This window comes from Nansenia antarctica (assembly GCF_963989245.1).
Source record: "Nansenia antarctica genome assembly, chromosome: 1".
In the NCBI taxonomy this organism is placed as follows: domain Eukaryota; kingdom Metazoa; phylum Chordata; class Actinopteri; order Argentiniformes; family Microstomatidae; genus Nansenia; species Nansenia antarctica.
In genome coordinates this window covers 108,445,842-108,470,644 of record NC_137674.1, presented here as the reverse complement: position 1 = coordinate 108,470,644, position 24,803 = coordinate 108,445,842, and the positions used below count along the sequence as shown (strand labels likewise).

General features: G+C 47.8%; 2 protein-coding genes across 2 annotated transcripts in view; both read right to left on the bottom strand.

Moving 5' to 3' along the window:
• kif14 (kinesin family member 14) overlaps positions 1-12,687 on the bottom strand; it is a gene marked incomplete at its 3' end in the record, with an annotated part of 31,969 nt that extends 19,282 nt beyond the window's left edge. The window contains exons 1-17 of the mRNA XM_080529654.1: positions 12,611-12,687; positions 11,788-12,042; positions 11,285-11,372; positions 10,847-10,945; positions 10,666-10,718; positions 10,350-10,380; positions 10,132-10,239; positions 9,736-9,852; positions 9,138-9,256; positions 7,509-7,681; positions 6,127-6,274; positions 4,470-4,533; positions 4,103-4,287; positions 3,216-3,318; positions 2,571-2,734; positions 1,612-1,759; positions 322-480 (exon numbers count right to left, since the gene is read on the bottom strand). Coding sequence (XP_080385780.1) covers positions 322-480; positions 1,612-1,759; positions 2,571-2,734; positions 3,216-3,318; positions 4,103-4,287; positions 4,470-4,533; positions 6,127-6,274; positions 7,509-7,681; positions 9,138-9,256; positions 9,736-9,852; positions 10,132-10,239; positions 10,350-10,380; positions 10,666-10,718; positions 10,847-10,945; positions 11,285-11,372; positions 11,788-12,042; positions 12,611-12,663 — 2,067 coding nt within the window. The 5' untranslated portion in view covers positions 12,664-12,687. The remainder of the gene's footprint in view (positions 1-321; positions 481-1,611; positions 1,760-2,570; positions 2,735-3,215; positions 3,319-4,102; positions 4,288-4,469; positions 4,534-6,126; positions 6,275-7,508; positions 7,682-9,137; positions 9,257-9,735; positions 9,853-10,131; positions 10,240-10,349; positions 10,381-10,665; positions 10,719-10,846; positions 10,946-11,284; positions 11,373-11,787; positions 12,043-12,610) is intronic.
• Positions 12,688-16,255: 3,568 nt separating this feature from the next.
• ddx59 (DEAD (Asp-Glu-Ala-Asp) box polypeptide 59) lies at positions 16,256-24,503 on the bottom strand (the record flags this gene model as incomplete). Its single annotated transcript, XM_080529648.1, has 8 exons — positions 16,256-17,095; positions 17,465-17,593; positions 17,900-18,052; positions 20,123-20,377; positions 20,483-20,572; positions 20,690-20,872; positions 23,364-24,252; positions 24,307-24,503. The coding sequence occupies 8 exons, from the start codon at positions 24,501-24,503 to the stop codon at positions 16,829-16,831; spliced, it is 2,163 nt and encodes a 720-aa protein (XP_080385774.1). The 3' UTR covers positions 16,256-16,828.
• Between the last annotated feature and the right edge of the window lie 300 nt (positions 24,504-24,803).

The window sequence follows — 24,803 nt, the reverse complement described above, 5'->3', positions numbered from 1 at the left end:
TACTAAGATAAGATGGTAAGTAAGATAAGACACAATATGATTTTGAGACATGATGAATATCTCATCATAATGTAAATCAATTATAACTGTAGCACATCTACACATACACACACACACACACACTGACATCCACACACACTCACACACACACAAACTGTGTGGGCATGATGACACACACACACACACACACACACACACACACACACAGTACACGCACACAGTACACGCACGCACGTGCACGCGCACGCGCACGCACATGCACACACACACACACACACACACACACACACACACACACACACCCTGTCCCCCTCTGCTCACCTGTCTGGTGGCCTGGGCCTCCATGTGCAGACGGAGGCGTGTCTTGTGGGCGTCGACCTCCTGCTCCAGGTGGCTCTTGGCCGTCTGCAGCTGCTCCACCTGGCTGGCCACCTTCACCTGGGCGGCTTCCTGACGCCTCTTCCTCTCCGCCTCCTCCTCCTGAGGGCAGAAGGGCTGGGCGTTACTGTCGGGGCGCTGAGGTAGTGTACGTCACACCAGGCTAGTGTGTTTACACACAGGTACACCCATACAGGTACACCCATACAGGTACTTCTATATAGATACCAGGTATATGCATGCACACTAATGGCCAGTTTCCAGACTCGTCCACAGACCTGGATTAAACAGACTGGATTAAACAGACCTGGATTAAACAGACCTGGATTAAACAGACCTGGATTAAACAGACTGGCCCGCCCATAGTCTAAATTTGTCCCGCCTTAGTCTCATAACGAACCGAAAATCTTTGGGATTCACATTGTGAATCTAATGTAGGTAGGGTCCATATACAATTTATCGCTATCGATAATGGACCTATCGCTAAGCCACGCCCCCTTTGAAAACTCAGTGACTGACTGTCCGACCGTGACTGAATGACATTCAACGACTTACAATGGCGGGAGTTGGCAAATTTCTGACTTCTGATTTACCACAGCAAGTAATAGACATGTTTTTTAAAGACGACAAGAATATTTAGTCTAGAAGCTTTTCACCATCAGATATCAGCGAGTTGTTTGTCCGAATTTTCTGCCTGTAGTGACTCTTGCTGTGATATGATTGGACAATTTCTATTTCGGGGCGTGGCTTAGCGATAGGTCTATTCTCCCACCCCCAAGAAAGACTTAAGAGGGTCTGAGGTCCACCACAGTCTCACAAAGTCCTGTGGGAAACTGACTGATGACTCGATGGGACAGTTACACTACGCCACTTCTCTGTGCCTCGTGCAATTACACAAGAGCTGCGTTCGTAAAATTCGCTCCGAGAGCGCCGGTACTGTGCACACTGGGTTCAACGACGTCATAAAGAGACCAAGTAATCGGATTGGACAAGAGACATTCCACGAGTGCTGATCAGATTTTCCAGAGGGAATTTACGAATGCCTGAGGCCTTGGTCTGATACTGTATGTACTGTAAATAAAAGTCAGCGGTCAGTTTTCATCCTGCCCCCTCCCCCCCCCCGCATACTTATTGACAACAACACGCACGCACGCACGCACGCACACACACACACACACACACACACACACACACACACACACACACACACACACACACACAAAAAACCCGTACCAGCTCCCCCTCCAGGGCCCTGATCTTGTCCTCGTACAGGGTCTTCTGGTCGCTCAGCTCCTTCTGGGCCATCTCCTTGGCCACCTGGATGCCCTGCATCATCTCCTCCTTGGCCTTCAGACGCGCCTCCTGGATCTCCGCTTCTAGTCTGGAACAAACACAAGATGAAAAGATGAAGACAGTCAGTCAGATTGATATTTACATTTACATGTTTGGCATTTAGCAGACTCTGAAAAATCAGGTGTAGTGCTGAGGCACACATGTGTACATTTCAAGCCTGCAAACTGCGACACTTTAAATGAATGTGCAATAACACTATGTGCAATATGACAACCCTAGGGTACATAAGGTTGCAGAGAAATAGGAAATGTTAGAATAGGTATAGCATAGCATAGAGTACAGCACAGTGTTTTATCTGCACAGTATAGTATAGTGGATAGTGTACATAGCCTTTATTTATGTAAACCAGCGGAGGGTTACTGGGGGGTTACTCTGGGGGGGTTACTCTGGGGGGGGTTACTGTGGAGGGTTACTCTGGAGGGTTACTCTGGGGGGTTACTCTGGGGGGGGTTACTCTGGGGGGGGGGTTACTCTGGGGGGGGTTACTCTGGGGGGGGGGGGGGGGTACTCTGGGGGGGTTTACTCTGGGGGGGGTTACTCTGGGGGGGGTTACTCTGGAGGGGGTTACTCTGGGGGGGGTTACTCTGGGAGGGGGTTACTCTGGAGGGGGTTACTCTGGGGGGTTACTCTGGGGGGTTACTCAGAGGGGGTTACTCTGGGGGGTTACTCTGGGGGGGTTATTCTGGGGGGGGTTTCTCTGGGGGGGGGTTACTCTGGGGGGGGTTACTCTGGGGGGGGGTTACTCTGGGGGGGGTTACTCTGGGGGGGGTTACTCTGGGGGGGGTTACTCTGGGGGGGTTTCTCTGGGAGGGGGGTTACTCTGGAGGGGGGTTACTCACTGGGCTCTCTGCGCTGAGAGCAGCTCATACTTGGCGAACTCAAAGTCCTTCATCTGCCCGTCCCCTGACCCCTGACCCCAGCAGGACACGCGTTTCCCAGACTGCACCTGGGCCGGGTGGTTGAAGCGGAAGTAGTGGTCTCCGCCCAGGATCACCCTGTCGCCCTGGCAACCACAAACACAGGTCAGTGAGCTCCTAGTCGCCCTGGCAACCACAAACACACAGGTCACAGTGAGCTCCTAGTCGCCCTGGCAACCACAAACACACAGGTCACAGTGAGCTCCAACTAACACAGTGTCTTAGGGTGCGTTCGTAAATTCACTCTGAGATCGCGCACGGAGCGCACACTGGGTTCAACATCATAAAGGGATTGGACAGGAGGCATTTCATGAGTGCCGATCAGATTTCCAGAGCGAATTTACGAACGCAGTCATGGTAATAATGTGGTGTGTGTGGGGTATTTACATGGTAATGATGTGGTCTGTGTGGGTGTGTATTTACATGGTTCAGGACCTGGTCTGTGTGTGTGTGTGTGTGTGTGTATTTACATGGTTCAGGACCTGGTGTGTGTGTGTGTGTGTGTGTGTATGTGTGTGTGTGGGTGTGTGCGTGTGTGTGTGTGTGTGGGTGTAAGTGTGTATTTACGTGGTTCAGGACCGCAGGCTCAGACAGCAGGGCTCCGTTGACGAAGGTCTTGCCGTCCTCCAGGGGAGAGAGGCTCACCGTGCCGCTGACGTTGGAGATGACACTGAGGGAGGACAGAACACAGCTCCAGAACGTGACTGACGGACAGATGATTCACTTACGTTAGACAAATGTATTTGTTGTTTGTTGCTTTGGATAATACATTTTTGTACATTTTTGGCATTTAGCAGACGCCTTATTCCAAAGCGACTTACAATCGATACATTTGACTAAGCAAGTGAATCATCAATCCACCAGTCGTAGCAGGAGGAGTAATCTAGCTCAAGCCTGGGGCCATTGGCAGTCTCCGTGATAGAAGGGAAAACTTTTTTTGTTTGTTTTTTTGAGAACAGAGAGACAGTACAAGGGGGGCAGTAGAAGTCATAGGGGACACAGTAAAGGGGAAATGCGGGTGTCTCAAGAGACATCTTTTTAAAAATAAATAAAGGCTAGAATAAAAAGGCGTCTGCTAAATGTGACAGTAACTGGTGAAACCGGGAACAAGTCGGCAACCGATCAAATGTCATCCTTCCTGTCATCCCTCCTCTCTCTCTCACCCATCCTTCCTGTCATCCCTCCTCTCTCTCTCACCCATCCTTCCTGTCATCCCTCCTCTCTCTCTCACCCATCCTTCCTGTCATCCCTCCTCTCTCTCACCCACCCATCCTTCCTGTTTATCTCTACTATCTCCATCCTCCTCTCTATCACTCATCCTTCCTGTCAATCTCGACTACTGCCTCTCTCCCAATAAAGCTGAGAGAGAAATGCCCTAAAAACATAAATATTTAATTAAAAAAATAAGAAATAAAAATGTAAAGCAGGATGTTTAGTAGCGTGCCGGCCCTCACCAGTGCTGGTCTGCGATGAGCGCCCCTGCCAGCTGGATGTCGTGGGCGGAGTCAGACGTGAGGCGTCCGACCCTGGTCTGTCCCTCCTTTATCATGTACAGCAGCATCTCTGACAGCTGAGGGTCCTCGTTCAGGTTCACAAGGTTGGGCAGACGGTTGTCCACTTTAAACGTGACGCCCGCTTTCTGCAACACACACAGAGAGATGTTAAAAAAATAAATAATACGAAATCGATTCATTTTTAAATCGCTTTGGATTAAAAGTGTCTGCTCTAAATTTTGGGTTTATTATGAAATGATTATTCATTATTATAGAACACACAAACACAGGTAACAGACAAGTAACAGGTAACAAACAACCTAATCACCTGTAACTCTTTGGTTTCTTCACGCTTGCGCCTCTCCGCCTGCTCCAGCTTCTCTCTCCACGCTCTGAATGTGAAGGAAGCAGACCATCAGATGAGACCCTACTTACCTCAGAACTCTTAACATGCATCTTCCCTTCTCTTTGAATAGGCCCACCCCAACTAAACCATGACATAATCACAATTACAGCCTACAGAATTATTGTTCTACTGCCCCTTTCTGTCATTGTCTTTTTAAAACAATTTTTGCTTACTTATTTGTTGTTTACTACATTGTTGTTCATTATTCTATATATATATTTTTTTTTATTGTGTCCTATGCACCAATCACAACAAGTCAATATGAATGAATGAATGATGAATGAATGAATGGTCTTTATTGTCATTGCTACAGTACAGGTACCAAACAACGAAATTTAGGAGGGGTGGCTCCCCTGGTGTTAGGAAAGAAAAAAAATACTTTTTAAAAAAAACACAAGAAGGGAAGGAGCTGGTTTACATAAATAAAGGCTATGTACACTATCTATACTATACTGTACAGATAGACGACTAGGGTTGTCATATTGCACAATAGTGTTATTGCACATTTATTTAAAGTGTCGCATATCCTGTATGTGCGAATATAGTGTCTCATGGGTTCTCTAATAACAATAATTCTTCATTGTATTTATATAGCGCTTTTCCGGGGCTCAATGACGCTGACAATATGGGGGAAATTGAAAACACAGAAACAACAAGCAACAGATAACATGAGCACATAGAACACAGAGTTAACGAACAGTCACAGGGAACAATTAACACAGCAATGTCCAGGAGGGGGGGGGGGGGGTGGCAGGGTTAGGGGAGATGGTTAGGGGTAGGGGAGGTTGTATGCATGGGAGAACAGGTAGGTTTTGAGGTGGGATTTAAAAGTGGAGAGTGAGGGAGTGGGACTGAGTGGTTGAGGGAGAGAGTTTCAGGGGGGGTGTGTGTAGGGTGGTCACCTGTGAGCAGCAGCCATCTCCCTCTCCTGCTGGCTGAGCTGTGGTGTAGGGTGTGTGGTGTAGGATGTCGGGTGTATGGGGTGTAGGGTGTATGGGGTGTAGGGTGTATGGGGTGTAGGGTGTATGGGGAGTAGGGTGTGTTGGGAGTAGGGTGTATGGGGTGTAGGGTGTATGGGGTGTAGGGTGTATGGGGTGTAGGGTGTGTTGGGAGTAGGGTGTGTTGGGAGTAGGGTGTGTTGGGAGTAGGGTGCATCACCTGTGAGCAGCAGCCATCTCCCTCTCCTGCTGGCTGAGCTGTGGTGTAGGGTGTAGGGTGTAGGATGTAGGGTGTATGGGGTGTAGGGTGTGTTGGGAGTAGGGTGTGTTGGGAGTAGGGTGTGTTGGGAGTAGGGTGTGTTGGGAGTAGGGTGTGTTGGGTGTAGGGTGTGTTGGGAGTAGGGTGTGTTGGGAGTAGGGTGTGTGGGGTGTAGGGTGTGTGGTGTAGGATGTAGGGTGTATGGGGTGTAGGGTGTGTGGGGTGTAGGGTGTGTTGGGAGTAGGGTGTGTTGGGAGTAGGGTGTGTTGGGAGTAGGGTGTGTTGGGAGTAGGGTGTGTTGGGAGTAGGGTGTGTTGGGAGTAGGGTGTGTTGGGAGTAGGGTGTGTTGGGAGTAGGGTGTATGGGGTGTAGGGTGTATCACCTGTGAGCAGCAGCCATCTCCCTCTCCTGCTGGCTGAGCTGGCCCCTGAGGGCCGTGATCTCCTGCTGGAACAGACGCACCTTCTGAGGCTCCGCCCCCTGGGCGCTCTGCTGGGCCGCACGCAGCTTCTCCACCTCCGCCTTCAGCTCTGGACACACACACACGCACACACACACATACAGGACACATACAGGACACAGACAGGACACAGACAGGACACAGACAGGACACAGACAGGACACACATAGGACACACACACACACACACACAGACAGGACACACACAGGACACACACACACACACACAGGACACACACAGAGGACACACACAGAGGACACACACAGAGGACACACACACACACACAAGACACACACAAGACAGACACAGGACACACACACACACAATGAATGCAAGATGACAAAGTCGAAAAGTATTTACAAACAAAAAAAACACCACAAGAGCTCCCCCTAGTGCCACAAACCAGGAAGTGCAGCAGAGCCAATCTCCTTTGAATAATCGCTGCGAGGCATTTAGCACCTGTGTGATGTACCTGTGCATAAATAAGGCCTGAAGGCAAGGTTAGAGCCAGGCCCTAATTTAACTGATGGATGGATGGATGGAAAGGAGAGAGAGAAGGATGGGAAGTAGAAGGGGGATGGGAGAGAGAGGGGGGATGGGAGAGAGAGAGAGAATAGTAGTAGGAGTTGTTATAGTTAGAACTGTTATGAGTGAGTGTGAGTGCGTGCGTGAGTGAGTGAACGAGCGCGCGCGTGCGTTCGTGCCTGAGTGAGTGACTGAGAGTGACTGAGAGTGAGAGTGAGTGTGAGAGTGAGTGAGAGTGAGAGTGAGTGAGAGAGTGTGTGAGAGAGAGTGAGAGAGTGTGTGAGTGACAGAGTGAGTGAGTGTGTGAATGAGTGAGTGAGTGTGTGAGTGTGACTGAGTGACAGAGTGAGTGAGTGAGTGAATCTGTGTGTGATCTAGAGACTTTCAAGACTTCAAACTCGCTACTGTGGTGAACTAGGCTACTGAGATGTTTCTGATGTGTTATATAATATATAGTATGAATGTCTGTCTTTAAATGTGTGTCCATCATGTTTTCTCTCTGTTTTAGAGTCTGCGCCCAGGGCGCCCTAAACCGGTGTAGTTTGGTGCGTGTTTAAATCAAATTGACTATGACTGACTGTGAGTGAATCTATGTGTGAGTGTGAGTGAGTGCATGCGAGGGGCTGTGAGAGAAGGGGGATGGGGGGGGGGAGGACTGTGAGAGAAGGGGGGGGAGGACTGTGAGAGAAGGGGGGGGGGGGCAGGACTGTGAGAGAAGGGGGGGGGGGGGGCAGGGCAGTGAAAGATGGGTGGGTTAGGGTTAGGGGGTTAAGACTGACCTCTTATGAGCTTGGCGTTGGTGTCCTCGTTGACCTTGGCGGTGTTGATGATGAGGCGGGCCTGCTGGGCGTAGCGCAGCGTGCTCAGGCTCTCCTCCACGCTGCTGCCGGCGGGGCTCAGGGTGGCGATCATGGCCGTCTTGGAGTTCCCCCCCAGACTCTCCTTCAGCAGCCTGGGACCCCGGACGGAACAGGTTGTTATTCACGCCTTTATATCTTCACGACTTGATTACTGTAACTCCCTGTACCCGGGGCTTAATAAGTCGACCATGGCCCGCCTATAGCTACCCCACCACGCCGCTGCTAGATTGCTCACAGGTACTCGGAAGAGAGCTCATATCACCCCTGTCCTTGCCTCCCTTCATTGGAGGCATCCCTCCACCCGTAAATTCAACCTCAAGTCTAGGGGGGGGGGCGTGCTTTTGCTGTCACAGCCCCTGACCTCTGGAACAGCATCCCCATGTCCATCAAATTTGCCCCCTCCATCAAGTCCTTTAAATTTAAGCTGAAAACTAATTTGTATTCCTTAGCGTTCCCTGACTCAAGGCCCTTGCACACCAACGCGTTTTTTACGCGCGTTTTTTACGTCCGTTAAAAAAATAAATTAGAACTCATGTTGTGTCAACCACGCTTGCACACCAATCCGTAATATTTCGTCCGTCAAAAAAAAAAACGCAACAGGTTCGATTTTCTGCGTTTTTCGCGTCCGTCAAAAGCCTTTTGACAGTAGTTTTTGACCACTCCGCCATGGTATAGACTGGGACACATCGTCAAATTACAACTGCAGGACAGTTGGATTAATGTTTACGGAAGTACATGTCTCAAGTATGTCTCGGCGGTTAGTCGAGTGAAAGAAAACAACATACAGATGATAATTCACACAATATAATACCACGAAAGCGTACGGCACTAAACAACAACATTCATTCGGGCAGCATCCTACTCAAACTCAGGCAGAAGGGCAGGGTCCGGGCAGGTGCACAGTCACAGACTGCCAGTGCATCATACATCATTCAGCTGGTTATAGCGGTTTCTTTTTCTATTCTATTCTACTTCTGCTGTCTGCGTCTCCCTGGGTATTCCTAGACCAGATGGCAAACAGTAAAGAAATGCCACAATATTACAACATGTAGAGTGCATATTGCGAAAGTTCGCAACGTAAAAAAACGCAACGGACTCCGCAACGGACCGGTGTGCAAGGTCTCTGTGCGTAACGTTTTTTTTCGGATGACGGATTAAAAATACGCAGGCGTAAACGCACGCATTGGTGTGCAAAGGCCTTCACTCTGACTCCTGCCTTGTTTGTTTTGACGTGTTGTTTTGTTCCTCTGTTGTTCTGTTGGTTGTTTAATTTCTGTTTATTTACACTTTAGGAGTAGTTTTACTGTAAAGCACTTTGGTTGACAAGTGCTATATAAATAAATTAGATTGATTGATTGATTGATTGATTTAGCAGAAACCTTATTCCAAAGCGACTTACAGTCGATACATTTGACTAAGCAAGTAAATCATCAATCCACCAGTCGTAGCAGGAAGAATAATCCAGCTCAGGCCAGGGGCCATTGGCAGTCGTCGTGCTTTTTTTCTATTCTAGTCAGTGTGACCTGTAGGTGTCCAGGTGTCTCTCACCAGGTGAGCACAGACTCTCTGTAGGGCGTGAACACCGTCCTCCTGGTCTGGGCCTGCTCTGACAGGGCAGAGATCACCTTGCCCAGGGTCAGCAGAGACTTGTTGATGCTCGCACCCTCCTACAGACACAGGGGGGGGGGGGGGGGAATAAATACATAAATAAACATGTTTAAGGGACGGACATTTGAATCATAGCAATCACAGAGCATACCTTTTATCATTGTAAAAGTGGAGGGTAATGGTAAATGGACTGACTTATATAGCTCCTTAGTTATTCCAAAGCGCTTTACAACGGCCCCTCATTCACCCGTTCACACACACATTCACACACCAATGGCGGCGAGCTACCACGCAAGGCGCATGCTCATTGGGAGCAATTTGGGGTTCAGCATCTTGGATGTATAGAAGCTGCTCTCTGACCTGAGGTCTTACCCTGACCTGAGGTCTTACCCTGACCTGAGGTCTTACCCTGAGGTCTTACCCTGAGGTCTTACCCTGAGGTCTTAGCCTGAGGTCTTACCCTGCGGTCTTACCCTGAGGTCTTACCCTGAGGTCTTACCCTGAGGTCTTACCCTGAGGGGCTCTCCCCTGGTCTTACCCTGAGGCGCTCCCCGCTGGTCTGGGCTGAGGAGCAGCGCTCGCTGCCGGCCAGGTCCACCAGGTTCATCCTGCTGGTGATGCAGTGGTCGTGCTGCTCCCCCTCCACACACTCAGTCTGCACGCACACACACACACACACAGAGACACACACACACACACACACACACACAATCAGAACATTAGCAGTATTGTATCATCAAAGTGTAAATATGCACTTGAAGTGCTGGGCAGTATGCAATATGAGAATATGGCTGCAACGGTCGGACAGACGGACACACAAACACACACACACACACACACACACACACACACACAGAGATAGACAGACAGACAGACAGACAGACACACACACACACACACACAGACACACACACACACACACACACACACACACCTTGGTCTGGGTCATGACGAGGGTGAAGACGGAGTGGGAGCGGGAGCTCTTGTCGTTCATGCCCGTGGCTGCGGTGGCGCGCTGCTTGTTGCCCAGCTCCAGCCACCCCTGTCACACAGGAAACACCTCTGATTGGTCAGTCATGTCACACAGGAAACACCTCTGACTGGTCAATGAACCCAGCCTGTTGTGTTCAGTTCAGAGGAGGTCCAACTCACCTGAATGTCTGCAAAGGAGCTCACCACATTCCTGTGAACAAAACAGCAGGTAAGTACCATTACCTTCAACAAGACTAGCTTATATACCATCACCTTCAACAAGACCTGGGGGGTATTCCATCAACGTCGCTAAAGGAAAATCCACGTTTATTCTGTTAAATCTCGTGTCAAAATCCAGGCTAATTTTGATAACTCACAAGAGTAAAAAATAAATAAGCCTGGATTGTCCTTTAGCGGCATTGATGGAGCACCCCGCTAGTTTTTACAATAATGTAACAATAAAAAACAACAACAAAAAAACAGGAAGTGAGCTCACGTGGACAGCTCTTCCACGTAAGGCCCGTGAACAGGATGTTCTCTCACTCTCAGCTATAAAAAAAAACACACACGAAGCATTTTGGTTAATTCACAAACAAGCTAACAAAACAAAGTTTAGCCGACCGAGGTTAATTAAGATTGTAAAGACATCCAGACAGCCTGTCAGCCAGAGGACTCACCGGCGCCCTCTTCTGGTTCTGTTCGTCCCGGGCTACCAGCAGGTCGTGGATCTTCTCGTTGTACACCTCAAAGAAGCTCATCTCCAGGTGGCAGGTTACCTGGAACACATCAACCCACACTTACTTACCGGTACTTACTTAATCCTCTTCGTTCCTTGGGGAACATAAGGCTGAGACTATCTGGTCCAAGTTATGCCTCGACCCAGGGCAGTTTTTAAAAAACCCGACGCATCCCACCTTTGACTATGAAATACTGAATCAAGATTTGTATCCACGGTCGGCCAGGATCATTCAGGTGTGAATGTCTTTGCTATTTTTTGGATAGTTATTCCTGCTGGAAGCAGCACCTTGAACACGCGCACGCGCTGCTGAGGTTGACGCTTGGGGTCTGTTTTTCGCCGCTGGCATGCATGACATCTGACAAGAAAAGAATCCTACCTCCTGATTCTCAGCCGCAGACACACGAGAGAAGAGCTCCTCACAGAACCTCGGCGTCACCCCGGCCTCCTCTCCGAAACCCATCATCCTGAAGAGAAACGACAAAGACCAGATCCACAATCCCAACAACAATCTAACTGAACGGATATGAACGCGAAACAACAGCTTCCCAAATGTCATCAGACACACAGAGACATCTGGCTAAATCATTTGATGGCAGCTAGCTTGTGTATACATACATACAACCTTCCCTACCCCTAACCATCTCCCCTAACCCTGCCACCCCCCTCCCTCCTCCCCTGGACATTGCTGTGTTAACTGTTCCCTGTGCCTGTTCGTTAACTCTGTGTTCTATGTGCTCATGTTATCTGTTGCTTGTTGTTTCTGTGTCTTCTGTTTTTCCCATATTGTCAGCGTCTTTGAGCCCCGGAAAAGTGCTATATAAATACAATGAATTATTATTATTATTATTATTATTATTATTATTATTAGGAGAGACTTACGTGTAGGACTTCCCAGACCCGGTTTGACCGTAGGCGAACAGGCAGGTGTTGAAGCCCTCGAAGGCTCTCTCCAGGAGAGGCTGCGCCAGCTTCTCGTACACCGTCTGCTGGCTGGCGAAGCCGGGGTCGCCAGCGTGGACGGAGCAGAAGGAGAAGTCGTAGGTGAAGGAGTAGCTCTGCTTGGTGTCCGGGTGCTGGACCACGGTCTCCTGCCCGTCCATGAAGATCACCTGCAGGCCGGTCTCTGCCTTCTCCCTGGAAACAAGTCAAGGGAAAGTCCATAAGACTAGTTGTATACCATTACCTTCAACAAGACCTGGGGGGTATTCCATCAACGTCACTAAAGGAAAATAATCCAGGCTATATCCAGGCTAAGTATTGTGAGAAATGTGTATATGTATAGCAAAATAAGGCTGGATTTATTTTCATAAATCTCACGAGATTTATCAAAAAAAGGCCTGGATTGTCCTTTAGCGACATTGATGGAACACCATCGCATGGACATAATCACTGGACAATTCACTTAGCATCTCTACTTAAATGGTTGTTGTGTTAGTAGAATAGATTCAGTGGTATTATATGCAAGAAAGGGATGTCCATCCATAACATCCATAACACCAAATGAAGCCCATCAGGATGACTTGAGATGGGGTCAGCCCTATGTTCCCACATTTTAAAGGAGTTCTAAGAATGTTTTTCCTATCAAAATTAGCCCCTATGTTCCCACAGGGTTAGGGTTAACATAGGGCTGTGGGAACATAAGACACGCTCCCCTTGAAACAATCAATCATTCTAACGTGAAAAACAAACTGTGTGGCCTTACCTGAGGTTGAACGGCCTCACTCGGACAGCAACCGTCACAGCGCTGTTCTCCATCTTCAGAGAGTCCTGCTTCACCAGCACAGAGCCACTGGGTCGGACCAAGGGCTCGGTAGCCACAGGAGGAGGTGCTGCTGTGGTCCCAGTGGTCGTGGTGGTGGTGGTGGAGTGCTTCCTCGCCTGAGTGCTCACATCTCCACCGTGCCCGACGGTGGTTGTCGTAATCGAGGAGGTCTTAATTGAGGTGTGTCTCACCTGTGCTGGCGTGTGTAAGGTGGACGTCTGGACGACACCCACCATGAACTTGTTGACGCGAGGAGGAACCACTATGCGCTTTCCTCCTTCCTCCACTGCCACCTGTGCGTCGTGCGTATTCCTTGGTCTCTCCAGACTCGCAGATCTCATCACCACCGCCTTGGAGGCCTGCTGCCATCTCTCAAACACCTCCTTCTTCGCTGTGATGTTCTCGAACGGAGTCTTTCTAGTGGGGGTTGAATATGTTGTTGTCGTGCCCTTTGACCCGGGCTGGCCCTGTAGTGGAAAAGCACCATTTGTGTCCTCTGTCTGCTTGGCGATGGCGACGAGCCTTTTGAAAGGAGTCGTTGGCTGTTTGAGAGGAAATCTGGACACCGGCTTTTCCACCACTCCTCCTCCTCCTCCTCTGCCTGGCGTGGTGGTTAACAGACTTATCTTATCTACTTCTTTTGATTGACTTTTAGACTTATCTACTTCTTTTGATTGACTTTTAGACGCCGCTGAACTTGAAGTGTCCTTCAGACTAACAGACCGTGATACACTCGCACTCGCACTCCGAGCGTTTGATTCGGAGAGAACTTTGGTGGATCGATGTTGTTTCTCTGTCGTCGCTTTGCTGATCTGGTCGTTGTTTGTTGCGCTTTTGTCGATCGATCCTGTCCTGGTTCTGCGTTGCAGAGTCAGTCTCTTCTCAGGAGGTGCAGAAGGTGTGCTGTTGTTCTGGGTGTTGTTCTCACTCATGGTTGTACTGTTGTCTCTGTCTCTGTCTCTGTTTTCTGCACCGGTTTTTCTCCGTTGAAGGGTGGGTCGGCCACGGGGGGCAGGTGTGCCAGGTGTTGTCTGCCCTCCTTCTCCACCTTTTGATAGGTTAGAGATCACGTATGTCCTGTTCACCTCCCTGGTTTTATTCAACGTGGTGGTGTCATTGCCTTTGGTGCTTCCCGTGGTGGTCTCACCCTCGCTCCGGTCTTTCGTACGTACACCGGGTGTACCGGGTGGCTTTGGTTTGACGAAATTGTCATAAAAAGCAGTGTTCTTTTTCGCAGATATCGAGAATAAAGACATGGCGCTGTGTGATGTATCGATCTATATTTATATGATTTAAAGTATTACTAAAATAATCGGAGGAATTCCATCAATCAATCGCAACAACATGTAATCTTCTCCAATGTCTCCATGAAATTCATGTGGGTGCACAACAGCATTTCCCTGTAAATGTTTGAAGTGTGTTTAGAAACTCAGACAATTATGAAATACATTATTATATGTATATACGTTGTCATAGAGAGGGTCCGTAGCATGTTGCACCATTCAAAAACGAATTCAAAAAACGAGGCTGTTATAGCCTAATAATCAGCCAGCAAGTGAAACATCGATATTAACCACATACTCAGAATCACAACATATGCTAGTCCCTTCGCAAAACACATGTTTTTAAACACATTTTGTTGATGTTTGTTTGTTTACCTTTTCACTTCTTCCGTTTCAGCGCCGCTTGAATTTCAAACTCCTCTCAGCGTGCTGTCATTGGCTGATCATTACGTCATCACGTCAAACTCCTCTCAGCGTTCTGTGATTGGCTGTTCAATACGTCAAAACCGACCGCAAAATATGTTGCAGTGTCACTGATGAGACTGTAGGGGGCAGTATTTTCAAGCTTTTGAAAACGACAGTTAAGACTTATAACAGTCTAAAGGTTGATCTGATAAAGACTCTAATTATATAATATTCATGTTGATTACTGCCAATTTATGTTGCCTTGTATACAAGTATACTAATATAGTGATTCAATTAAAGCTTAAAATGTAAAGCCTTAAAATGTCATTTTTAGAAGCAAAATTAAATAAAATAGAAATTCCACCACTTGGATCTCTTAAGCCTTTTTAAATGTCATATGAGTAATAAACTGTTTTAAACAGCTGCAACGTTTGCAGGAAAAGCGCTATATAAATAAAACAATTATTATGTTTATTATTATAAACAGTTGAAAGATTTTCTGTTCAATTCAACTCTTTTCTCACAAAATGCCTGTACTAAATAACAACACTGACTTTATGGATCTCATTCAATATTCTTAATGACATACATATTGTAATAAATATTCCAATACTTTACTAGCTTATAAAACATCATATGTAGCGCAGTATAATAAGGTATCACACATCCTCTCAATGATATTAATTTATTCAAAATGTCCCATATATATATATATACAGGTATTTACAGCTTTGTGATTATTGGTGTAAAGAGGTAAAGGGTTCTAACTCAAGAGAGCCACCAACTATTATTCACATATCTACTGATGCTTCTAACTTCTAACTCAGGAAGTACAACAGGTCCTATAAGCAAGTTATACCATGGCATCACATCACTGAATACGAACACCGCAGACCATGTGACACAACGATGGGAAAAAGAACAGGACATTGAAATAAGTGAAGCTACGTGGCTGAACGCCTGGGAGACACAGTCCTCCTCCACCCCCTCCCTAGTCTGGGAGACACTTTAGCTGGAAAATCTGATTGGTTTTATTATTATTACTCCAGAACAGAAATCTATAACAAGCTGGCACTCAGCTCTGCTGCTGGAGGGAGATGTGGAGGAGTCATGGTTGATCATGCTCATGTTCTCTGGCCCTGTCCCTCTATTATAGAACCTTCTGGAAGGAAGCAGCAGCGTTCATCTCAAACCCCTGGGTTTTAACGTCAGTACAACATTCTCATCCTTATACAGGGTTCCTACACGTTTCATCAAGTCAAATTTAAGACCTTTTTAGACCTCTTTGAATAGAATTTTAGCCCTAATCGCGACACCATATGATAGCTTTTTGTCATCCTCGAGGTGATGAAATTAGGGATTTCACTGCCATATAGACAAAAAAGGAAGCAAATTGGCATTTCTTTTGGTTCCAGCTTGATTCATTTCCACATAAATAGATGTGGTCGAACTGATTTCCTTGCAGGATAAACTAATCTCATTTTGAATACCTAGCACCTAATTTTTAGACCAAATAACTGAAATGTAAGACCTTTTTGGGCCTTGTGGGTCGGACTGCTGGATTTTAAACTTTTAGGCTTTTTAAGACCAGCGCGGGAACCCTGCTTATATCTTGGTCGTATCCCTGACGGGGAGAGTAAAGAGGATACCTAGTACCTCCTGAAGAGGTTAGCTGCAAGTAAAAAGGCCATTACAAAACACTGGCTCCAGGGGGGTATTCCATCAACGATGCTGAAGGAAAATCCAGGCTTATTCTGATAAGTCTCGCCAGAGTTATCAAAAATAAGCCTGGGTTTTCCTTTAGAGACGTTGATGGAATACCCCCCAGAAACTCTGCCCTCCTGCTGGCCTCTTTGTCAATAATGTTAATCAATGCCATGTTCAAGAACAGATGCCATGTTCTAGAACAGATGACTCACTCCCTAAGGCTCCAAAAACAACTGGGAGAAAAACCACGATGGAAAAAACGGTGTCATTATTTACTCAACGTGACTGATTTGTCATAACCATTGTATGTACCATATGTAACGATTTATGTTAGTTAAATTAACCAAATCTATTTTGATTTAATTTCATCATCCCATGACCTCATTCATATTTGTTTTGTTTGGTTGTATGATTTTCTTGTTCCTAAGTGGAAAATGTTCATAAATAGGGTTAACCCTAACCCACATATATATACAAAAATAAACACATTACTAGTGCATCCAACAAAATAGTCTCTTATTGAAATGGCAAACGGACTGACTTACATAGCGGCTTATTCCAAAGCGCTTTACAACGGCCTCTCGTTCACCCATTCACACACACACACCGGCCCGCTCACTGGGAGCAATTTGGGGTTCAGTCAGTGTCTTGCCCGAGGACACCTCGACACGTGGACCAACCGGGCGTTCGAACCGCGGATCTGCCGACCTTGCGATCGTTAGACGCCAGCTCTACCTCCTGCGCCACAGCCTAACCCTAACCCTTATTTCTTGGAGCTCCGGTGGTGTTTTCTGATGATGTCGATGAGGTTGCTCTTGGTGACCAGGGTGTCCTCCTCCCCCGCCCGCTTGCGTCTCTGCTTGTCCCGCCGCTGCAGCTCGTGGAGGTGGGGGTGGTTGAGGAGCTGGGGGGGCAGCTGGGAGCCCGTGGCCTTGACGCGGTTCACCACCTCCAGGAACAGACGCTTGTTGTTGTTGTTGAGGAAGGTGATGGCCGTGCCGCGGTGGCCCAGCCTGCCCGCCCGGCCCACCTGGAGGGAGGGAACAGGAAGAGGAAGAGGAGGGGCCAGACCAGACCGCCCTGGTGAGGACTAGCAGTCATCCGGAGACAGACAGAGATATAGATAGAGAGAGAGAGGTAGATGGGTAGATAGATATATACTGTAGATAGGTAGGTAGATAGATAGATAGATAGATAGATAGATAGATAGATAGAGAGATAGATAGATAGAGAGAGACAGACAGACAGACAGGTAGGTAGACAGGTAAGTACGGTAGGTAGACAGGTAGGTTGGTAGGTAGGTTGGTAGGTAGGTAGACAGGTAGGTAGACAGGTAGACAGGTAGACAAGTAGATAGACAGATGCTAAATGTCTAAGATGTCGAAGTCATGTGACCCACCTGGTGGACATACTCGTCCATGTTGGCGGCCATGTCAAAGTTCACTACCAGCCTGACGTTGGCCAGGTCCAGGCCCCGGCCCAGGACCCCCGTGCTGACCACCACCGCAAAGTCTCCTTCCAGAAGACCCTGAACACCAAACAAAACAGTTTGGAATGTGAAATGTTTTGCTCTAGGCACAGTGTCAGCCATAGTCGGCGCCCCTGGAGCAATTAGGGGTTAAGTGCCTCGCTCAAGGGCACATGCAGCTCCCTCCTGAGGCGGGGATAGAACCAACGACCTTCCGGTTGCTAAGCCAGCCTCTCTAACCTCTCGGCTATCGCCCCCCCCCCCCCTCTACCGTGCACAGCTCTCTTCCTACGAGACTCTCATGGTGCTGCGTACAGTGATGTCTCCCTAGCGCCCCCCCAGGGCCCCCTGGCCCCCCGGCCTCACCTTAAGGATGCGGTTGCGTTCCCACTGGGTCTTGTCTGAGTGCATGGCCACCACGCTGAGGTCCATCACCTTCCTCACCGCCTCACACAGCAGGTCCGCCCCCAGCTTGCAGTCCACAAACACCACCACCGGGGGGTGGTAGAGCTTAGCGTCCTGCAGGGGACACAACACAACACATCGATTACAATATGGATTTCTTCAAACTTTCTTATGAAGAGTTTTCCTTACAGTGTTTTCTGACGTGCTGCCCCCCTTTTATTGTTGTAAATATATCCTATGCAGATAACGGAAGACGGACTGCACTTATATAGCTGGTTCAGTTAGGAGAGCTAGTTAATATTCCCCTAGAAGGTAGTTAAGGTTCAGTTAGGATAGCTAGTTAATATCTCACTAGAAAGATGGTTCGGCCCGCTGCTCTCTGACTAGATGGTACGGGCCGAGGCTGGGTTTCCTGGAGCAGGGCGATGGCTGTGGGCCCACCCACTTCCTCTGGAGGAAGAGCAACAGCAGCAGTCTAAACATCGCTCAGTGGGAGAGACCGGTCCTGGGGCGCAGCAGGAACTCCCACTTAACTTCATATAACGCCAACCAGGAAGTGGTCATGTGACATTACGCAGGAAGTTTAAGAAGAAGGAGGTTCAACCTTTGTCATGACACAGAGTTACAACCGAATGTTCGAACCGCCGAGATGCCGACCATGCGATCATTAGACGCCCTTGTTATTGAGCCCCTGATATCGAGTAACGACCCAAACTGCATACATTTGTTGATGTATTTTGGTGTTTCCTGTCTCATGAATGTGTTTGTGTGTATGTGTTTTTTGTAGTCACACTAAATCTAGGAGTACAATTCCCATGATGTCTAGCCACTAGGTGAAATATTTGACACAGGTGTTGTGCATTGGCTAATTAAGTGATGATGTTTGAACCCTTTACACCACTGTATTCACTTGTCACTGCTTTATGCCTGAAGAAGGTCGATGACCGAAAGCTCGCAATAAACAGCATTCTTTAAACAGAGTGTGCGGATGCTGGGTGTTTTGCACTCTACATATGTTTAAGATCTCAGAGCTTATTCTTCTGTCTCTACATACGTTTAAGATCTCAAACAGCTTCTTCCTTCTGTCTCTACATACGTTTAAGATCTCAAACAGCTTCTTCCTTCTGTCTCTACATACGTTTAAGATCTCAAATAGCTCCTTCTTGTTTCTCTACCTATATTTAAGGTCTTCTTCTTGTTTCTCTACGTACCGTATTTTCCGGACTATAAGTCGCACCCGAGTATAAGTCGCAGCAGGCCAAAAATGGGCCATGAAGAGGAAAAAACCACATATAAGTCGCACTGGACTATAAGTCGCATGGTTCAAGGGAACGGGCTTGGCGGAATCAGCGGGGAAATGGCTATTCTATCGCGTATGAAGCGCTACCGGAAGTAGCAAAATGCTACTCGCGGGTACAACATTGCAACGTTAAACAGCCTCTGGAAGGAATAAATGACTTTAATATCGTTTCTAACATCCATAACATTGTGTATAAGGTCCATAACATCATGTTTAATGTCCACATTGTCGTGTTTAATGTCCACATTGTCGAGTATAATGGCTATTCTATCGCGTATGAAGCGCTACCGGAAGTAGCAAAATGCTACTCGCGGGTACAACATTGCAACGTTAAACAGCCTCTGGAAGGAATAAATGACTTTAATATCGTTTCTAACGTCCATAACATTGTGTATAAGGTTCATAACATCATGTTTAATGTCCACATTGTCGTGTTTAATGTCCACATTGTCGAGTATAATGGCTATTCTATCGCGTATGAAGCGCTACCGGAAGTAGCAAAATGCTACTCGCGGGTACAACATTGCAACGTTAAACAGCCTCTGGAAGGAATAAATGACTTTAATATCGTTTCTAACGTCCATAACATTGTGTATAAGGTCCATAACATCATGTTTAATGTCCACATTGTCGTGTTTAATGTCCACATTGTCAAGTATAATGGCTATTCTATCGTGTATGAGGCGCTAGCGGATTTACTCCTTGGTTAATGTCAGTCAGAGATTACCGTATGTCAGTTCATGTCAGTCAGAGATTATGAATTATTGATATATAAGTCGCACCTGACTATAAGTCGCAGGACCAGCCAAAGTATGAAAAAAACCGCGACTTATAGTCCGGAAAATACGGTACATTTAAGATCTTCTTCTTGTTTCTCTACGTACGTTTAAGATCTCAAACAGCTTCTTCTTCTTGGAGGGTTCCTCCACCCAGAGGAGGATCTGCCGGACGTTGGCGCAGGGCTGGTTCTTCTCCCCGATGGTGATGCGGACCGGGCCGTGGGTCAGCCGGGCGGCCAGCTGCTCCGTGCCCTCGGGGATGGTGGCGGAGGTCAGGAGGGTCTGCCGCTCCTCCTCCGGGACCTGGTCCAGAACCTCCAGAACCTGCTGCTGGAAGCCCATCTTCAGCATGGTGTCAGCCTGCAACCCAGACACGTCCATTATCAACCCACACACATCCATTATCACACCAAACACATCCATTATAGATACCACATAGAAGAGTTATCATGAATAACTAAATACCTCATCCACCACCACCACCCTCACTCCATCCAGCTGCACCGCCTTCTGCTTCAGGATCTCCAACAGTCTCCCTGGGGTGGCTATTATGATCTACAGACGTAGATTCAATTGTAATATTATATATAAGTATATAGAACACGTTCACCACCCGCTGTTACATATGAACTGTACCGGAAATGTTGCTGTAACGTTGCGTTGACGTGGTACCTTGATGTTGCGTTTGAGGCGGTGGAGCTGGGGGGGCAGGGGCATGCCCCCCACCAGCAGGGCGGTCCTCATGTTGGGCAGGCCCATCACCAGCTCCTTGGCCTGCCGCTCGATCTGGATGGCCAGCTCCCTGGTGGGGGTCAGGATGAGACCGACCGGACCCCCCCCTCCCTCCGCTGGTCTCTGATTGGACCACAACAGAATCAGATTCAGGAACAGAACTGCTTTTATTACATCCAATGTACGGGTACACAGAGTAACATTCTTAGGTTCAGGTTCTTCGACACTGGCATTGCAGCGGGATACAAATTCAACAATAATAGAATGAAGTCAAATAATGACTGTTGTACACTTGGAATCCACATAATATTGTCATGTTTTTAAATAGCCCTAGATTCCCTTTCTCATGGGTAGCGGTGTATAATTTGAGACTGCAGCTCAGCCACAGACAGAAATAGGTAGTTCCTTATGAATTACTCCTCGTTCAAGGGGAAAGGAGAGAGAGAGAGAGAGAGAGAGAGAGAGAGAGAGAGAGAGAAGGAGAGAGAGAAGGAGAGAGAGAGGGAGAGAGAGAGAGAGGGAGAGAGAGAGAGAGAGTAAAATTGGGTTAACAACTGTGCCACTCCAAATGTCTAAGTTTACTTCCTCTAGAAGCTCTCTAGGGGCGGCTGTGGCTCAGGAGGTAGAGCCAGCGTCTAATGATCGGCGCCTTGGCTGGTCGAGGTGCCCTTGGGCAAGACACTCAAATTGCTCCCAATGAGAGGGCCGGTGACATGCATGGTAGCTTGCCGCCGTTGGTGTGTGAATGGGTGAATGAGAGGCCGTTGTAAAGCTCTTTGGAATAAGGCGCTATATAAGTGCAGTCCGTCTACCATCTAAGTTACTTTCTCTAGAAGCAGTGTTGAAGTGCCAACTGTAAGGGTGCAATGGAGCAAATCTAGGTGGGGTTTTTCTTATTTTCTTTCTTTCTCCCAGTACAGTAGTAGTCATTGTTTTATTCCTATTTTTCCCTCTTTTAAACATTTATACTGTCTGTGTTTAATGTCTTTATTCCAGGGGAATAATTAAAGGAAGGACTAGTGACTGTTTGCCCTCAAGCACACACCACACACACTCCACACACACACACACACACACACACACACACACACTCCACACACACACACAGCCTACCTACCCTTAAGCACATCCCACGCACACACACTTTATTCTAATACTACCTCTACCACCTCCTGCTACCTCAGTGCAATTCTCATGCTATTTCTATTATTATATTGCTCAATTGTCTCTTGTCTTGTATGTCTTTTAAAAATAACTATTGCCTTTTTTTCTCTCTTGTTCCTGCAATGTCGAGGAACTGAAGCCTAAGAAGTTTACTCTCTTATATTAATGTATCAAGGACGTGCCGTCCATATAAGCAGAGTAAGCAGTGCTTACCCAACGAAAGAAAAAAAAAGGACCGTGAAAATATTAAAATAAAAGTGCATGTAACCGTTTGTTTGTTTTCATTAAAAGAGTCGTATTTTAGGTCCCAGGGCAGCAGGAGTCATTCATTTTCATTTTTAGCGCCACCTGTAGGAGTAAGCACTCCTCTCTCTGCTTTCCCTCGCGTACATTCGAATGCGTGAAAATGTCTTTTTTATTTTTTTCCGATGCCTCAGCCCGCTGTTTAATGTGGCCAGGGTAAGCATGCTTTCAGCCAATCAGTAGTTCGTTCATTCCGATATAAGAGCTACCGATTGGCTATCATTTTCAAGTTCACTTAACATTTCACCTCTCGCCCGGCAGAATAGCTTATGCCAGCTAGCTCAAACGATCTAAATAATAATAATCAATAAGGATAACTTGCTTGATTTTGTGAATATGGACATTACTGTCAGCGACCTAAAGGGATTTCGTAGACTGGACTGGAAAAACACAACTACTGGCTAAATGCAGAGAGCTAAGTGCCTGTGTGACAAAGTGTGAAAAGAAAGTGTGTTGTGAGTTTACTATGGAGGATGGAAACGGTGTGTGTCTGTGTTGTGCGTGTGTGCGTTTGTGATGTTGAAACTGGACTTGTAGATTTCAGCAGGCTGGCTACTTAGTTCAAAAAAGATTGAACAATGAGCACCCCTGATATAGTCGAAACTGGCAACTGTTTATTTTGTTTTTGGTAATCTGATCACAAAGTGACACTACCGTTTATTAGCGGGTTCTAGGGCATCAAAATTGCATTTCCTTGAAACTGCGTTCACTGATAGCGTGTATGTGTAATTATGTGTATTTCTATATCTTATGCTTACCCAATCTAAAAGCTCACGGCACGTGCCTGTAATGTATAATGCAGCGTTCCCACACCTTCTGAAAAATCAAATTCAAGCACCTTTCAAGGACTTTCAAGCACCTTTCAAGACTCAATTCCCTCAAATTCAAGGACCCAACATGGCATAGTTTGAGACATAACTAGTTGACGAGCTAAGTAAAACATTTTTGAGAGAGAGGGGAATTCAAGCACTTTCAATGACTATTGAATTTTCAAAAACGTTTAAGACCTTGATTTCTTTTTCTCAAATTCACAAACTTTCAAGGGTTTCAAGGATCCGTGGGAACCCTGATTAATGTAACAACAACACACTTGATTCTGATTCTTCTGATGATAATAATAACAACACTGTAATAAATCACTGTGTACCTCCAAGGCCCGGATCACCACCGGTAGAAGGAAGGCCACGGTTTTCCCAGATCCAGTGTCGGCGCTGGCGATCACGTCCCTGCCCGCCAGGCCCACCGGAACCATCTGCATCTGGACCGGCGTGGGCGCCTCGTACCCGGCCTTCTTCAGGTTGGCCCCCAGGGTCTCGGGGAGGTTACAGTGCTCGAACTCGATGATGGGCCTGCCCACCTCGCTGCCCTGGGTGACGATACCCAGCTCCTGCTTCACCCTCCGCACCTGTTCCTCCGTCAGACCTGAGATGAAGGCGTCCTCCTTGTAGGAATAGCCCGTGTCTAGCTCCCCCGTGACAGTCCCCATGACATCACCACCCGCTGGCTGTCCTGACAGCGGGGTCCTCCTCTCCTCCCCGGCCTGTCCTCTCCTCTCAAAGACGTCCTCCTCCTCCTCCTTTCCGTTGGGCTTCTTCCCCATCTTGGCCAGGTGACTGGCCTTACACTCCAGGCTGCACACGTCGTTGTCCGTGCTGTCGCAGATGTACTCGCCGAAGCGGCCGCACATCACGCAGACGGGCTCCCCCGGTTCGGGCCATCTCTGGCTCTTTCTGAAGGACTTGACAGGTTCCTCCTCCTCCTCCTCCTCCTCCTCCTCCTCGCTGTCCTCGGGTGAAGAAGAGTCGTTCTCATCATCCTCTGATGATGGAGGAGAGCTGGCCTTCGGGGAGGGAGGGTCTGTCTGTTTGGGGTTCGCCTTTCTCTGGGTCTCGGTGTCCGAGTTTGACTCCCGACGCTCCGGGGGAGTTGGAGTGGGGCTCTGGAGGCTGGTGGGCTGGAGGCTGGTGGTCTGGAGGCTGGGGGTCTGGAGGCTGGGGGTCTGGAGGCTGGGGGTCTGGAGGCTGGCGGGCTGGAGGCTGGGGGTGTGGAGGCTGGCGGGCTGGAGGCTGGTGGGCTGGAGGCTGGCGGGCTGGAGGCTGGGGGTCTGGAGGCTGGGGGTCTGGAGGCTGGGGGTCTGGAGGCTGGGGGTCTCTGCAGGGTCACTCCTCTTGTCCTCCTCCTCCTCTTCTTCTCGGCTCACCACCACCGTGCATGTCTTCTTCTTCTGTGAAACTTGACCCTGGGCGTCTGCGGGTCTCTTCACTTTCAGAGATCTTGGCATAAACATGTTCTCTCCTTCCAGAATGATCGTTCTACGGCGTGCATGGATGTGTGTGTGTGTGTGTGTGTGATCAGACGGTCACAGATGTCAAGTCAACCTGTGCACATAGAGGTGGATATCAATGTTAGATAGCTGGCGATAGCACAACGTTTGACAAAATGTACATACCATACCGTGACGTTAGAATTATAAGGTTCTATCTCCATTTTGGTCAAAATTGAGTTTTTTACATAATCCATTGGGTGTTTATTAATGCCTGTGTGGTGTTATTTTTTTTAAATGTAGACATTTTTGAGTTAGTAATTC